At 43.5% G+C, this 17,610-nt stretch overlaps 1 protein-coding gene across 7 annotated transcripts in view; it reads right to left on the bottom strand.

The window, feature by feature from the left end:
- The window catches only part of CUX1 (cut like homeobox 1), a 264,153-nt gene that overhangs the window by 73,876 nt on the left and 172,667 nt on the right, over positions 1–17,610 (bottom strand). For all 7 annotated transcript variants that reach the window (XM_065853071.2, XM_071816982.1, XM_071816983.1 and 4 more), the window contains exons 10-13: positions 13,548–13,652; positions 10,386–10,574; positions 5,231–5,289; positions 638–686 (exon numbers count right to left, since the gene is read on the bottom strand). In XM_065853071.2, coding sequence (XP_065709143.1) covers positions 638–686; positions 5,231–5,289; positions 10,386–10,574; positions 13,548–13,652 — 402 coding nt within the window. The remainder of the gene's footprint in view (positions 1–637; positions 687–5,230; positions 5,290–10,385; positions 10,575–13,547; positions 13,653–17,610) is intronic.

Below are 17,610 nucleotides of genomic sequence, written 5' to 3'. Positions count from 1 at the left end.
CCCTTGAAATGCTGCGTTTTAGCATACACAGTTTGTTCAAAAATCAGATCAGTCACAGAAACCTGCCATTTACTTTCCACTAAACATCTAACCCTTGATTATTAAAAAAAACCTGTTGAAAATTAATCCCAGTGTATCGATATTCAGTTCAGATTTCAGAAGCAGAAACTGAATTCATAACCTTCCAACTTAAGTAAGATTAATTTGCTGGAATAGCAGAGCTTTCTCCTGCTTTCTTAGTACTTAACAGTTTGTTTTCTTTTGTGAACATTATTTTCAAGGCTAACAAAGACTTCAAAATGCTAAAATCCTTGCTCAGCCCCCTGTCAGTACCAGAAACATGCAAATCCCAGCCCGGCTGTACAGTGGCTCTGCTGTCTTTAAAAGACTCAACTTCTCAACATCATGGTCATGCACCTCAGCACGGCTGGAACATCATTCCTTGTCCTTGACCACTTAAATTAATAGGCAAAAAATGTTCAGTTCAGCTTTTTACATAAGAAGACAATGATCAACGCATATGTCTCACCATCAACAGGAAATTCTCCACGCCAACACCGACAAATTGCAAGACAAAAATCTGTATTAATTAACCGAACTGCTGAAGTAATTAAGAAAACAAAAGTAGATTCAGTACCTGCGCACCAGAGCTTTCAGATGGTGCAAACTCCATGGATTTCAATATACTGTGGAAGGCAGAAAAGAAATTATTCTCTATTTCTTCTCTTCATAACAACTGCACTAATGAGCATTATCATCTCCTACTCTGCAGCAACACAAGTGATAACAACTTCCCTTGCAGTAACACAGCCTCATAATGAATATAGAATAACTATTCCAACTAGTTATTGGATAAGAAAATTTTCTCAAGCGTCATCTAAATCATTCCATATGCAATCCCACCAGGCCAGTTTAAAGCGTAAATTTAAAGGTTAATAAGGATATAACATTTTAAGCTGTCAGAAGCGATATAAATTTATCTGTGAAGCTTGAAGGGAATGAAAAAGTTGTAGCAAGGCAACAAAACAGGAGAATCACCACCACAGTTACAGTGCTTTATATAATATACACCAGCTCACATATCAAGGCAAATATGCACAAATAATCCTCCCAACCAAGACACTACAGGCTAAAAGGCAGTTTTTCATTTTAATAACCCCTCGTTCTATGGCAAAGGGAAGACACAATGGCACAGTATTTCTTAAGAAATATGAAAGATCCAAATATTTATAAGTACATTAAGAGAAGTCTCCTTGTCAATATTTTAAATAAATAGTGCGCGGTCGAAGGACGTCTCCCTTCAAAGTCTTTCAGTTAAGAGTTGTATTGTCTGGCAAACGAGAATCTTACAGGAATCCAAACATATTACTGTGCTTTGTCTTATAAATTTTTTTAAATAGGCCAGCTGCAGGCAGGACATTAAGTTCCACAGACCGAAGCAATAAATGATTTCAGCTTCCCATTGTACAAAGACGACATTCATTTGAAGAAAAATACATAAACAGATATAGATAGTGTTTATACGGCATTTTTCATGTATAAAGCAGCATGAGCTTTGTGAGGCAGGGAGAATATGTTTGACCACGTATTAAATGTGGAAATTGAGGCAAAAAAAGCAGAAGGGCGGTATGGGCCTATTTGTGGATGCCAGGAGGAGCCGGCCGGGCACCCAGCACTCACCAACTGCTGCAGAGCACGTGGCATCCAGCTCCCCTATACATCTACATGTCCATCAAGGGGCACTTTGGAAACCAGTGGCCTCAGTGACTCATTAGAGATCACACAAAGCCATAGAAATCCAGGCAAAAAGAAAAAATAAAAGTCATTCTGAGACAGAAACTTCTGTGTGTTTTGCATCTGTGTGTTCTCATCGCCTTAATTCTGCCAGGCACTCCTACAAACATAATAATTAACAAATAAATTTTGGCCATCGGTTTTGTCACACAGCATCACCGGGCAACCCCTCTTGCCAGCAGAATTCGCCATAGGGTAGAGCCATCATCCAGTACACAAGCGTATATAATAAAGCTGTTAAGACTCGGCGTTACGTGGGCACAACTGCTCACCCACATGCAGAAACGCCTCTTTTCCGCTATTAATGAACCCCTGGGCCATCCAGGTGTGCAGACCCCAGGCCAGTCAAGGAGAGAGATTGTGCATTAATGGCTCAAGTTCTTGGAGATCCTGACATGGACATCACAGGCATGTTTGCTTGAGTTGCTAATCACTGCTCAAAGTGTTTCTTACTGGGGCAGATAAATACAATCTACAGAGACTCATCTGGGGAAAGCTGCAGTTACCAGTAGGTAACGGTGTTCACCCTCCCATGGGTTCTGCAGGGTTTGGCCTCTGAAAGGACAGCAAGTAGTAAAGTATGATCTCATGATGGTCAAATACGGACATCTATCTGAATTTCAAAAAACCCAATTTGTAACAGCAAATTACCAGGTGACAAACTTCCCGTGGGAAATCACAGGTGTTTCTCCCGTTTCGGTTCAGATCAGCAGAGCATTTGGGACACAGGTCTCCCAGCAATCCCCACTTACCGCTCTCTGGTTTGCCACGCAGAGCAGTCCTGGAGCATCCCAACCGGGTTCCTTCGGGATGACACTACACCAAAAGCTCTCGGAGGAGCACACACGACGTGCTCTGATCACTAACGAGCTGCCTACAGAACCAGACTGAAACCAGTTGGAAGCGCCACGTCCGCCCGGAGGTGTTTAATACGTATTTCTGGTTCTCAGCCCCACAAACCTGGCTTTAAAGCCCCGGTCCTGTTGTGCGCGGCCACTCGCGCAGGTTGCTCTACCAACACGTTTTGTTTCTGAGCACCTGCTGCAAAGAGCAGAAAGGATCCTGAACCTTGCGGCAGCTGCTTTTCTCAGTGAGCTGGATGCAGACGTGGGTATTCAAACCTCAGCTGCAAACTTACTGACCTCTGCCTATTTAACGTGGATTCTTTGCTCCCTGAAATAGCCTTCTAGTAATTTCACAGGTGATTTCCTACACACTTAGAAGCCAAAATATAATAAAACCATGTTGATGGTACCTTGGATTGTCCTTGGAGGGATATTCACTACAGCAGGTTCATTTTATCAAAAATGCAAATGTTAAACATGTCAAAAATGACTCTCCAAATGTGGCACAAAAGAGGCGTTTTCCTTGGGAACATGAGGAATATCTTTGCCCATGAGATCTCGACTCACTCTGCTGCTCAAGATCAGTTACCTGCTTTTTAAAGGAATGATCTTGTGACTTGAATCTGCACATCTAAGACAACTTGAAAGATCTTACTCTAAAGCAAAGTGTGCACTGGGACAGTTCGACTTTCTGTTCCCAACTGCAAAGGCAGGAGGGTCAGCACTGTCGTTTTACTCGAGAGGGAACTAAAAGGACACACAGAGCTTTCAGATCTCAAAAATAGGTTTAAGCGCCATTTGGCACAAAAGCTGATGCAAAAAGCAAAGAATTTTCCCATCCCAGTCTTGACGTGGACCCAGTTAAGTTCCTCCAAGGTTAGAAGTTGGCTGGTATGGAGATCTCTCAGCCTAGAATGCCTCTAGCATCCTTCCGAGGATCGAGGAAAACACATCAGTGCCAAAACAACTCCAGAAGTATATTCTCTTTCTTCCTTACTGACATATTTTCTCTTGGTGTGTGTGTTATGAGCAGCTCATTCTCGTCAGTGTTTCAGGGCACAGAGGCAGGCACAGGACTGATTCGCTATGAGGAGTACCAGATTTACAGCAACAGACTTCATAGTTCTGCTTCAGCTCAGACTGTCACTCTCAGGTGACGCACATTCAGCTTTGGGCACATCTCCTGGACCACACAGGAGCAGAGGGTGGCAGAATGAGCCGCCGTGACGGTGGAGCATTGTGAACATCTGCAGTGCTCTTGGAGGCTCTGAACCCCTGGACTACCCAAGTGTACAGAGCCCAGGCCACCTACACGCTGGCTGTCTCTCCAAAGCCACCTGTTACCCACAAATTAGGGGATATAAAAGCTGCAGCCAGCCAGGAGAACAGAGTTAATTTATTGGCACCCAACAAGGAGATTCTCCCATCTCCTTCACTGTGGGCTCACTCCCAAATAACAGGCAGAAGTACCAGATGAACACCCCTGTGCTGTGGGTTCTCCTGGACCTCTCACCTGCCTTCCCATCCCTGCCCTCATCTAAGTTAGTGTTGTAAAGAAAGAAAACCAAAAAGGCATTACTGCCAGGAATACAGGGATCTAAATGAGTTTTGTGTCTAAAGTAAAGTCATTAAACCAGGCAGGATTTAAAACTCATCTGCTGTTTTGGCAGATGCGCAGATTTTTTAGTAACTCGTGTAGCAAATGGGAAGGGTTATGCCCTAATTCCCATTCACTGTTTTACACACGAGGGCATAAACCAGCTGAAATCAGAAGCTGCATATAACAGCACCAGGGGCTGGGCAGTCGCTGGGCTTGTAAAACCAAACCTGCTTTCCATATTCTCCAGGGACATGTAAACAAAAGCACATGACTACCAGCCCCATCTGAAATACCTCATCAAACAAGGTAACATTTTTTCAGTCTTCTTAAAATACACACAAGAATGCCAGAATGATGAAAGAAGGGATGGAGTTTCTTGCAGTTATTTAAACCTTGACACTAAACATATTTCTAGTCAAAAAACTTCTGCCCTGAACCTGACAGCTTATCTTGTTATAGCTTAAAATGAGGCTCTTTCAAGTCTCTTAAAAAAACCCTTGAAATAGGAAGAGGCTGTTTGTGGCTTTAGTTTAAAACCACAATATATTAGCAAAAATATACACTGAAACAAGCACAGCATTAAATGGTAAGTGCCGAACACTGGCTGGCAAAGGCACAGAAAAGGTATTACAGCCAAAGGCCCTGCATTCAATTTTTGGTCCTCATCACATGCAGCTGTTGGCTGAGGATTATTAAAGAGTGGTCCACCTAAAATACCACAGATTTTAAACATTTTTACCGGTGGACAATAGGTTTAGCCCCTTTTCTTCACGTTGTTCTTGCAACGCTCTGCTGCAACAAACAGGAGTATCCTCAGATACAGCAACTGCGCTGGTTCTGGATGCAATTTCTGCCAATATTCCCGATCTCCCCGTCTTTGTGGTTTTGACTGAATTCTTTATTGTTCCAAGAACACAGATTTGTGGCTTTATTTAACAAGCACTGTTAAACGAGAGTTTGTGAAAAAATTATGTAAGCATTTAACACTTACTTTAATTCTTTCTTAACCTCTTCATAATCAGCCTGTCCTTTCAGTTTTTCTTCCAGTTGCTTTAAAAGAAAGAACATGGATTTAATTATTCAGGTTTTTCTTTTTTCTGCAGGCTTTCAAAATCATCTTTAAATTATTCCATATATACAGCAGCGCACAAGTGAGGGTTAATGACTCATACCTAATTTACATATATTAGAAAACAAACTATAACCAATTCAACGTAAACACAATTATACCTCGCTCTCCCTTTGTTTACAGAGTGCCAAGCATTACAGAATTCGGTAGGTCCCAATTCGGCTGTTTGCAATGTCACTGTCCCGTGTTCAATGAAGAGACTGGGGAACAAGGCATTAAAAAATGGGGGAGCTGAGATTTTTGCAAAGCTGATAAATTGAGTAAACAGGCAGGACGCGTTGGCACAGACTGTATTTTTAATATGATGGGTCTTGATAACCTTATTTACATGAGAAAAAAGGGCTGAAGAAGCTGTTGACAAGCCTTAGGCTTGTAAGACTTCTACAACGCCTCATGCCCAAACAAAACAGCTGTACCAAGTGGTTTTACAAGCATTACTTATTGCAATAACTAATGTGATTACACACCGGAGATGAAGCATTGAGACCAACCCAGCAGGTCGTCTTGCTCAGGTCTCCCTGACCCGGGGAGGTCTCAATGGCTTCTCTCCGGCGCGAAGATGCCACAAACGCTGAAACAAACCTCCTAACACAATCCAGAACGCAATGCCACACATTTGGACCTTACCCAAGAGCCCCTGCTCCCAACAACAGTGCCCATCACTACGGGATAAATGCGTCAGGAGGCCTAAAACATAGTGATACATAATTGATGCCGTTACGTTGTTTGTAGAAGCCACATTAATTTCCCACTAATAATTTCTTTCCTTAGCACAGGCACACCTGATCTAAGCAAAGAAAGAACGCACTGGCCTGCAACTTCCAGGGGTAAGTTCAGGCTGGCTCTGCTTCACTGCATTTTTGGTGTTAAATCTGGTACAGAATCCCAAAGGAAATAGAAATAACACCAGGACGCACCACCCTCAAAGACAGAGCATCTACTTTGCAAAGGAAAGGAATATATGACATGAAAAACAGAGTTTTATATCAAGGAGAGGCTGCCTCCAGTGGAAAAGTGAATTCCACAAGATCCTACACCCACTCCTGGGCTGGTCATTCGGAGGAAGGCAGGGACGGGCGGCTGTCAACTTTGATCATGTTACCAATCCCGTTTAAAACGTAGCCCCATATGGTTCTGCACCAGCACAGGGTGTGTGAACAGCAGATGAACAATTGCAAGTGGGCACCCCTTAACCGTCCTGTCTTCCCAAGCGCCGGTGTGTAGGTATCATCCATCCCAGGGGAACAAGCAGCAAACCCAGACACTGAGCGGCTCCATCACCTGAGCCACCTTCATCAGCTTAATGAGGCTTCTGTAGATGACAATGGTAGCACGATGGGGCTTTGTTGGACTTGCAGCTATTTTGCCAATTTTTACAGGGTTTCCAGCTTACCCACCGCTGACGTTTCTGCCTTGCCATCAGTATGTATAATTTAACGCAGAAACTGCTGTTCAGTGTGGAGTTTGCACTCTATGGGACATCGATAAAACAAACGGCCTCTCAAGAGGTCTTGTGTCCTTGAGCCCTTAGCCATCAGTAACTTGTGCGGCCATTCGGATTGCGTTAAGAAGGAAAAACAGGAAAAACTGTCTCTTTGAGCTAAAGCAATTTTGTTCAACTGGAAAAATACAGGGCAAGTTTTAGTCATTTCTTCTGACACGTTCTGCTTTACCCAAGTCCAGTCGCTAACTGGAATTATAGGAAGTACCAACTTTGCTTTATACAGCAGACACTGTGTTACAGGTGTTTTGGCCCTGCTATAAACCCCGTACTGACGTAACCAGGAAAATCCTGCTCGATGTGAGCAGAAAACCCCCACAAATGAATATTAAAGATGTTTGAGGTTTTGATAATCTCTGACACGTGCTGAGACCTCATTATACCATGTACTACGGGATCCCAGGGCCCAAGGTGTCACTTTGGCTCTCTGGGCTTTAAGGAGGTTCAGCTACACTGTGCCACAAGTTGACGCAGATTTGCAAGGTTCAGCTCAACGTTGAGCAAAACACAGTTTCTTTAACAAGGAATTCAGCTGGACTTTCTAATGTACCAGGTTAGGCTTAGTTAAACAAAGATTACACTACAATTCACCTCTTAACTCTGTAACTCATCACATTTTTGGGTCCACAAGCAGATTAGCTTTTGCATTTGAATGCAATCTATATGAAATATTATTCTGTACAAGGATATGTTATACCCTGAAAGTATTTCTGGAAATTTTAGGTTAAAAAACCAAACAGAAAAAGATGTTGACAGAATGAAGCTGTTTGGACTCTCAGGTGCTTGTATGCTGTTATAGCAGTATGGCAACCAGCAATATTTTACTTTGAATTGTATAAAAACACATACATCCATCATTCCCAAGTACCTAATGCAGAGATTGTTGCCATGGAAAATCTGCACCTAAATGTATACTTTACTAAACAAAATAAACTAACAACTGAGAATGCGATGTCTGTATATAAGCAAACCATTTAGGCACTTGGCATCTTCCCAGTCAATGCCTGGTTTAAAATGTATTAGTATGGTAATTGTCTCAAAGAACCCTGTAAAATACACAGAACACAGTGTAACAAAGGTTCCAGCTGTGAGACAATGTGGAGGAACTAATATCTTGCACTAAATACCAACCTGGCTAATTCAGACAAAACATATTCTGACGTCCTCCAACACACAGGAACTCAGGGACCAGAGGACACAAGGAATGGATTGGTGGCACTTCTGCACACTACATTTGCAAATATTCCACGTTAAGGAATCATCTTGCATTTGATACCTGAATGAGCCCGTGTCAGAGCACGCAGAGCTTGTGTCCCCTCTTAGGTTATTTAAAACAAAACTCATTACTGCATTATGAAATAAAGGTAAACGGAGTGGGCTGTGTTAAGGGGCTTAAAACATCTAAAAAACCCCATTAGACTAATGTTGTAGTTTAGTTTAGAGTGACAAACTAAAAATCTCATCTTCAGTTAACCTAGGTTATATTCTTAGTGGGTAGCAGGGAAGCTCTAACTCCCACCAACAAAGGGTTAACATAATTATAGTTAGAAAAGTCTTGTTACTAGAGGACATGTTTTGATTATTAGATCAGATGAAGAAGCAATAATTTTGAAGGTACTTCTGTATTGTTTCATTAAGTCATAGAGTATTAAAGAATTCCCCCGAGATACGGTCTGAGAACATTGCTTTAATTTGTGAAACTGTGATTCATTTTTTGTGGAGGCAACCATTACAACCTCGGTTATCTTAGAAGCAATTCCTCTATAATCAAACACGAGATCAACACATCACCACTGAGATTTGGTTCTTTGTACAACAGATCTCAGACACAGCTTTGCCAGCACTTTGGGGTAGAAGTAGGTATTTTGAAGTATTTTTTATAGTGCGGCAAATAAGGTTAAAGAGGGTTGAAATGACTAAAACTTTATCAATAGAGTCGCTGCATCAGACGCTATCAACAGGAACCTAAATACAGAGCATTAGCCAGGCAAGCCTATGAGAAAATGGAAGGAGATTACTGGAATGAAAATCAAAGACTTGCTCTGTCATTTCTGTGATCCTATTCCCTTTGAAGTTAATGGCTAAACTAATACTGACCTCAACAGGAACACGCTTTATTCCAAGAAAACCCGTCAAGTGCAAGGACTCAAGATATTTTCTATCAGGCTTTATGAAGAAATAAAAAAAACCCTGTAATATGGGCGTAGCCAGCAAAATGTGTCCCTTAAAACCAGGCCTTGCTCCCTTAGAAAGAGTGGTGCCCACATGGGGACAGAGGGGCAGACACCGATACCATCAATATAGGAACATAACAGGTTTCCTGAGCTCTACTGAATTTTCATAAAAATTCTGCAAGGCTGTTTTAACACACGCAGAAAGCACATTGAACACAACACTTCCATCCCTAACAGGTATTTGTCCACATAAATTATGCTGCACCAGAGCAAAACTAGTAACCTCTAAGAAAATAGCAGAATTAGAACAATTTCCAAGAGTTTCAATTGAACATTAAATCATTCTGATAGAGGAAAGCTACAGGCAGAGCTAAGTGGGTACTATCAGCCTCCTGCTTTCAGAGAACTCTCAGACTATAAAACCTGCAAAACTATGAAGTCTTTAATGGAATAGATAAATTTATCTTGTTTACACATTGAAACAGTGCAAGAGATGGGGAGTTACAGGAAACTGATTCATAACGCATGTCAGGAAACATTTCTCATGCTCTCTGACGGATCAAACTGGGGGGGCTACTGCACAAAGCAGAAAAGCTGCAGCAGCGAAAGGTAAAGGGGTCACTCGCAAAATCGTTAGATGTTTCTTCTGGGTTTAGTGCAGTGCTACTGGTGTGCAAATGAGTACAGGACCGGACTGCTAATTATAAATGGCGATTACTGTGCAGCAAATATACAGTTAAAAAGAATAAAATTAATATGAAGGCTAAAATGCCTTCTCTCTGGGTCTTGATTTTACTTGTTTTTATGCTCTAAATGATACACTTCCCTTTGCCAGTGGAGAGAACTGGACGGCCTAGCAGGTGAATCCAAAGATATACCCCTGCCAAATCCGCAATACCAATCACTGGAATGGGAATGAAAAGTTTTAAAGCCTGAGAAGGATGTTCTGTGCGTTTTCAGTTCAGCTACTTCACTACATATCCATGGCAAATCATAAAATGTCCTGAGCTGGAAGGGACCCATAAGGCTCATCGAGTCCAACTGCTGTTCCTGTGCATGACAATATATATATGTTGGGGTTTGTTGCTGGTTTTGATTCTAAAGGTAGCCACGTTCTGTGAAAAACAAATTCCAAACCAATGAGAACTAGCTCAACGAAATTTCAACAAGATGTGATCGCTTAGGATAAAACATCACAGAAACTGGGATCCAAGAGCATCCTGAAGAAGCCAACGGCTTTTACGGTGCCTCTGAGAAGCACAGAAAGCTTACACCAGTAAACCCAGCACCGGTACGTCAGCGATACCCTCGGAAAGCTGCGGAGCACGGAAGCGGGCCTTACTTTGAGCGTGCTGTTCTTGGCCGTCAGCTGCTGCTCCAGCTGGGAGATCTGGCTGCTGGAGTTCTCCCGCAGCTTGGTGAGGCTGCCCTGGAGCCGCTGCACGTCCTCCACCAGCTGCGCGATCTCCCGCTCCTTCGCAGCCAGTTCCACTTCCAAGCTGGACCGCGTCAGCACCTCGATGGCCTGCTCCTGGGGGAAAAAGAAGCGTTAGATCACGGAAATTTAAACAAATAAAAACGCAACAAGCATTCGGGGTAGTTAGGTAAGGACCGAGCGTGGCATTGCGAGAGACAGAAACAACCTCTAAACCTGCGACTCCTGTGGTTGTGTGGATCTGGAACGTGACCTGTTCTACCCCTCTGGACGGCTCTTTGGTAAAATAGGGATAATAGGGACAGAAATGATCTCTAAACCTGCGATGTCTGTGGTAGTGTGGATCTGGAATGTGAACCTTTCTACCCCCCCGAACAGCTCTTCGGTAAAATAGGGACAATAGGGACAGACACAACCTCTAAACCTGCGACTCCTGTGGTTGCGTGGATCTGGAACGTGACCCGTTCTACCCCTCCGGACAGCTCTTTGGTAAAATAGGGATAATAGGGACAGAAATTATCTCTAAACCTGCGACTCCTGTGGTTGCGTGGATCTGGAACGTGACCCTTTCTATCCCCCCGGACAGCTCTTTGGTAAAATAGGGATAATAGGGACAGAAACAACCTCTAAACCTGCGACTCCTGTGGTTGCGTGGATCTGGAACGTGAACTTTTCTACCAGCCCCGGGCAGCTCTTTGGTAAAATAGGGATAATGGAGAGAATAAATTTTCCTGTTTCATAAGCGCACTGAAAAGATGAGGCCGTGAAAGTCAAAGGATTCTATTTAGATCTATTTATTATTAATAGTCCAAATGCTTTGACAGCTATGAAAATCTGTTCTTACAAAATACTAATCAGATGAAATATTCTGAAGTAATGGAGCAGAATTTCTTAATCAAGAACAGCGGAGTCATGTGCCTTTGGCTCTTTGTATGCACGCTGCACATTTCAGGCAAAACTGTCAAAAATTGCCCCAAATGGCTACTTCCAATGAATCTGCTCCTCACACGAGAATTGTTTGCTGCTAACGTTATTGCTGGCAACGAAAGCCTCTCCTCCATGGGGATGAAGATAGACCTGACAGCTGTGAGACGAGGTGCTTCTCCCTGTGCTCTCCACTTCGAGAAATTCCTTTTCCTAAATCAGGATCTTCCAGTTTCCCATGGCTGCCAAATTTGTGCCCAAGCCTCAACCTTCCTCACTAGACCGAATTTCCAGTATTATAAGAGAGGACAGACAAGTTAAGAAGGCAAATCTATCCAGAAAAGATAATACAGACTAATTGTACCATGTCTTTTGTCTCCCTTTGTATCATGAACTCAATAGTTACAATGCATGGAGCACCCTGAACCTCTTCCATGCAGAACATGAGGGAAATTCCTTGTGCAGATCTGGGGAGCACGAGGCAGCCCAATGAACACACATTCCATTAAAAAGCCTAAAAAGCATCTTACAAAGGTTAATGGCTGATCCTGAGAAAACACCAGTGAACTAGGGAAAAAATCCATTCACCACAAGAGAGACAACGATCGTAAGCGTTGTGCCAAAGATCCTACGGTGAAAGAGCTGAAAATTCAATGCTGTCACCCAAGCGCTTTCCTTACAATTCAAGATGATGTTGAAATCTTCTCCATATCCACTTTTCCAGAAAATACACGCACAACAAAATACCTTTTCTGTATTTTCTAAACACTTAGCTAGATACTCAGTGACTCCATAGCATTGTGTCTCACAGAGAGCTGCATGTAGGAGCAGCAGTTAACAACGCTCTCCTGTTACACTGAATTATACTTTAAGTTGAAAAAACCTCTAATTTGCTTGCATGAAACATCACAAGTTGTATAATCATCTGCTGCTTGTGCCTATTGAGACTAGAACGTAAGGTCTGAAATAAGATAGATAATGATCATTTTCATCCTGCAGTAGTTGTCATATTAAATATAAATGAAGTGCAGAAGTACTATTAAATACAAGAAAGACCTAATGTTAAAATAATGATAAGACTAGGACATGAGATAGGAAGAGGCAGGTAATTCAGAGTTACAAGTGATATTCAGGCTTTTTTTCTGGTTTGTTTTCCCATCTGCTTGTCTGTCTTTCGACTTTTCTGAGGAAATACTGGGCTGTATTAATAGATGACCAAACAGATCTGGAGGACTTATGGTTTGTTACTCATTCTGTGCAAACACATTTTAAAGCAACCATGTGTGTCTCTGATACCAATGTCAAGCACGTATGTGGCTCGCAAGAAAAAAAAAAGGATTACAAGGAGTATGATTTCTTTTGTTTGTTAACTCTGCTGCTTGTAAGTAGACTAAATTTCACTTAATTGCATATTTACATTTAAATACTCCCATTTCTCCTCTGGCAGACAAAAATCAAAATAATCTGTGTCCTCATGTGTGATACCTGCGCACCCAGGACCAGCTGGGGTCCTGTACCCGCACCCTGTGCCCGCCAGGTCCCATCGGCACCGCCAGCGTCCCCAGCAGCGGGGTTTGCTTCATTTAGAAACGCATGGAGAACCAAACCACCAGCCGAACCTTTAGGAGCACGGGATATCTTCTCCATTATCTAAGCTGCTTTTACTGACTTTCTAGTTGTGATTCTCAGTTTAGATATATTCAGTGAAAACCGGAATGATACCAGGTTTATTTCCAGTTCCTCTGGCAGCCCGTTCAGGCACTAAGAGTGGCACGAGCCAGGTGTGGGCAGGCAGCAGGTCCTCAATAATACAGCCAACCCTGGGCAAAGCTGGTCCCTTGATTTTACCTCTGCTGATGCTCCTACCGATGTGAAATAAACCCCGAGAGCTGCTGTGATCCGCCGGGGCCGACTGAGGAGATCTATGGATCACATACCAGCCGCCACGGAGAACAGGGACCTCTCTCCTTACCCTGGTCTTCTGCAGCCACCAACCCACTTCAAAGCCCAACCACCATCCCAAAGGAACACAATTCCATTGCAGCTAAAATATTACTCCAAGCAGGTATTTTCATAGCTGCGAGCATAAATTGAAAGAGCTGTACTGTCGGGAACCTGTAAGAGTCAGTAAATATTTCCTCTCACCACATCAGGTGCCTTCTGGATCTGCGTAGCGAGCTGGAGAGATTTGTTGGCTGACGAGAGCTGCTCCCTTAAGGTCTCTGCCTCTCTCTGAGCCACCTCTGCCCTCTGAAGGAAATGAAAAGGGGTGAAAAGAGAAAGTACGTTCAGTTTAACAACTGACAATTATTACAAGAACATTCATCAATTCATGCCTGACTGAATATAATTGATTTTCCTAAACACTCAACCTAATAAATGTTAGAAAAAAACATAGAATGTGATGGATTTTTATTTTAAACAGTACAAGGAAGAAATAATTGAGCGATTATGACAGTAATTTAACGCTAGGAGCAAGGAATCCCCTGCTGATACTAATGCTGCGGCCCACTGAATTTCCCAGACTGAATAAATACAAGTGGAAATGGAGTCTTTTTATTCAATTTCTCTCTATTCTCATAGACCAAGCAGATTTTATTGCAAGGTTCCTCATGGGAATAATTCTCACGGGTAAATGCTGAATTAAAAGATACTCTGACCATTCTCTCTAACACGCATACAATGTGGTGGGCTGTCTTTCTTCAGTAATTATTTCCCAAAACATGAATTGTTAGACTCTGTTCTTTCAGCGGGTCTATTTACTCAACAATATTTAACCCTAAACTGACAATTTTGCACAGATCAGTCACCAGCTGCTGAGGATTTACACAATATCTGATAAGCCTCTGACTTGGCTACCAGACAAAATTCCCATACAAATATTGAATCATAACAGAAAGGAGAAAAGCAGAGTTATGAGGAAAGACTGTACTAGAGTTTGGGGAGAGACAGATGGATCAGTAACTTCAGGCAATAAATAGCAGCAAAGCCCTTTCCATAACTGTATAAGCTTCTGTTAAGAAAGTGGAACAAAACCTGGCTGTTTCTACAATACGTATTCCTCTTGGTCAGATCTTCTACTCGCTTTTTTGTTGAAGTTTGTTTTATTTTTATGAAACCACATTGCTTACCTCCTTGGGTAACGACAGCTTTCCACCTGGGCTCTGCAAATCATGCAGCAGAAAACAGCTCAAATAATTTCCTATCTCCACTTCCAGCCCATATCACCAACTCTTCCAAATCCATGAACTGCCATCAATTGAGATCAAAACTTTTACTGACCAACATCGACGGGTCCCTCCCTGTACTACATAATAAATTCAGTTTTAAGCCAGCAAAAGTGCCATATTTCTGTGTGCCAGACTTCCTGCTTTGTCAGCGAATCCTTTGGAAAACCTCAGTCATTTAACACAGCAAATGAGCAGTGTAGGGGAAAGGGACCTGGGGGTCCTGGGGACAGCAGGGTGACCATGAGCCAGCACTGGGCCCTTGTGGCCAGGAAGGCCAATGGTACCTGGGGTGGATTAGAAGGGGGGTGGTCAGTAGGTCAGAGAGGTTCTCCTGCCCCTCTGCTCTGCCCTGGGGAGACCACACCTGGAATATTGTGTCCATTTGTGGCCCCTCAGTTCCAGAAGGACAGGGAACTGCTGGAGAGAGTCCAGCGCAGGGCAACAAAGATGCTGAAGGGAGTGGAGCATCTCCCGTGTGAGGAAAGGCTGAGGGAGCTGGGGCTCTGGAGCTGGAGAAGAGGAGACTGAGGGGTGACCTCATTCATGTTTACAGATATCTAAAGGGTGAGTGTCAGGAGGATGGAGCCAGGCTCTGCTCGGTGACAACCAATGGTAGGACAAGGGGTAATGGGTTCAAACTGGAACACAAAAGGTTCCACTTAAATTCGAGAAGAAACTTCTTCATGGTGAGGGTGGCAGAGCCTGGCCCAGGCTGCCCAGGGAGGTTGTGGAGTCTCCTTCTCTGCAGACATTCAAACCCGCCTGGACACCTTCCTGTGGAACCTCAGCTGGGTGTTCCTGCTCCATGGGGGGATTGCACTGGATGAGCTTTCCAGGTCCCTTCCAACACCTGACATTCTGTGATTCTGTGATTTGAAGGTACAACCTATACCCCTGTGTGTGCGCATGGTCTGTGACTCACTAGTCAAAGCAGAGACTCTGTCTGCATGTTTAATCAATCAGTAAACTAACGGCAATCAAATACTAAATGCATCATCTGTGCTATTTGCTCACAACATTATATTAAATGATTTTGCATAGGTTCTACAGCTGTAATTAAAATGTAATTGTAAGAAGTATGGTAACATGGCTCTGATAATCAAGAGCATGGGACATAAGTTATTGTGTGCATGAAAGAAAACTGTAGGAGCATTAAAAAGGCACAAAAAGAGAAACTTTTTATGTAGCTGGAAAATATCAGGGTTAAAAAACCGAACTAACAATAAAGATTAAGATAAATTATTTTCTTGTACATTATTAGACATGGATATACATATATTGATCTAATAACCAGTAAACAGCTCCAGCAAGCGGGCCAAGTTACTACATTGTGGCACTTGCATCTACTGCTGTATAAGTAATGGGTTTTGCAGCCTTAAGCAATTCTGCTGATGGTTTCCATCCACAGCAGCATTGTTTGGAGAACCTATTCAGCTTGCATGCAAGCAAACCACAGAGGATATTTCTAATAGATGTTACATCTGCATACGCAGTAAGCTGTCAGCTGCCCTTTCTGCAGAGCCTCCCCAGCCAATTCAGAACACCTGTTGTAACCCTGTGAATAATATCAGACAAGATTTCATACTATGCCTTGTTAAAAATACATCAACGGAAACTTTGGGCAATTCTGTTTGGGAAAGACTGGTCAACTTCGCCTTTTTTTTTCCTTCCAGAATGGAAGCTTTTTAGAGCCAGAATTATAGATGCGTTCAATGTCTGGAAAGCGCTTTTGGGTGCTATCGCAATATAAATTATAAATTACACACAAAAACATGTTATAAGAACGGTTCGGTTTCAAAATGGAGCACTTAGAAGTTTTGCAAAGCCAACCCCAAGGCCTCAGGTACGCTTGGGCACCCCCGTGCGCAGGGCTCGGGCAGGCAGGCTGGGACCACCCAGCAAGACGCTGTTACTGCCTCTTCCCAACCAGCCCACCTACTCCATTCCGTCCTCAGGATGAACGTTGCTATGCAAATGAATATTTTGCTTTGTCCTCCTTGTTCCATGCGTGACCTCTGTGGCTTATTTACTGCAAACTAATCCCCCCCTCCTCTGCAGACAGGATTATTTGCTGCCTCATGGGCTGTGCTCTAGTTTCCACCACCGAAGGATCTAAGTGCTTCAAGAAGCGTTAACGAATGCACTGGTACAAGCCCAAATTTTCAGCTATATGGGTGCCATTCGGGCGTTCTGCTTGCTGGTGTCAGCCACAGCCTCACTGTGTCACCATTCGGGTGCTCTGCTCGCTGGTGTCACCCACAATCTCACCATATCGCCATTCAGGTGCCACCCAAAATCTCACTGTATCGCCATTCGGGTGCTCTGCTCAGTGGTGTCACCCACAATCTCACTGTATGGCCATTTGGGTGCTCTGTTCGCTGGCGTCACCCACAATCTCACTGTATGGCCATTTGGGTGTTCTGCCTAGTGGTGTCACCCACAATCTCACCGTATGGCCATTCAGGTGCTCTGCTCGCTGGTGTCACCCACAATCTCACCATATCACCATCTGTGTGCTCTGCTCGCTGGTGTCACCCACAATCTCACCATATCACCATCTGTGTGCTCTGCTCGCTGGTGTCACCCACAATCTCACCGTGTGGCCATTCGGGTGCTCTCCTCACCCATGTCACCCACAGCCTCACCACCAGCACAGGCTGCGTTTGGCCGTTGTCACCCACACCCAAGACGCCATGCAGTGGCTGCTGCGCTGCTCCCCTGCAAAACCCTCTGTTTTTTCCTCTCCAACCCGTAGCACTCTCTGCTTGTCACTTCGTCCCCTTCCTAATGCATTCTGGCCGCCGGAAGCACCGTTTCTACCTTCACTGAGCTTCAGAGCCTTTAGGTTCAGAGCACAGAAGCAAGCTCGGACCTCGCACAACCCAACGAATCCACACGAACTTCCAGAATTCATCTTACCCCCACGCTTTCCTCCTTTCCTTGTCGCTTCTTCTCCGAACGTCCTTGCAGCAGCCCTG

This window comes from Patagioenas fasciata, chromosome 19 (genome assembly GCF_037038585.1).
Source record: "Patagioenas fasciata isolate bPatFas1 chromosome 19, bPatFas1.hap1, whole genome shotgun sequence".
Classification (NCBI taxonomy): domain Eukaryota; kingdom Metazoa; phylum Chordata; class Aves; order Columbiformes; family Columbidae; genus Patagioenas; species Patagioenas fasciata.
The sequence above is the reverse complement of the archived record's forward strand: the minus strand, read 5'-3'. Positions and strand labels throughout refer to the sequence as shown.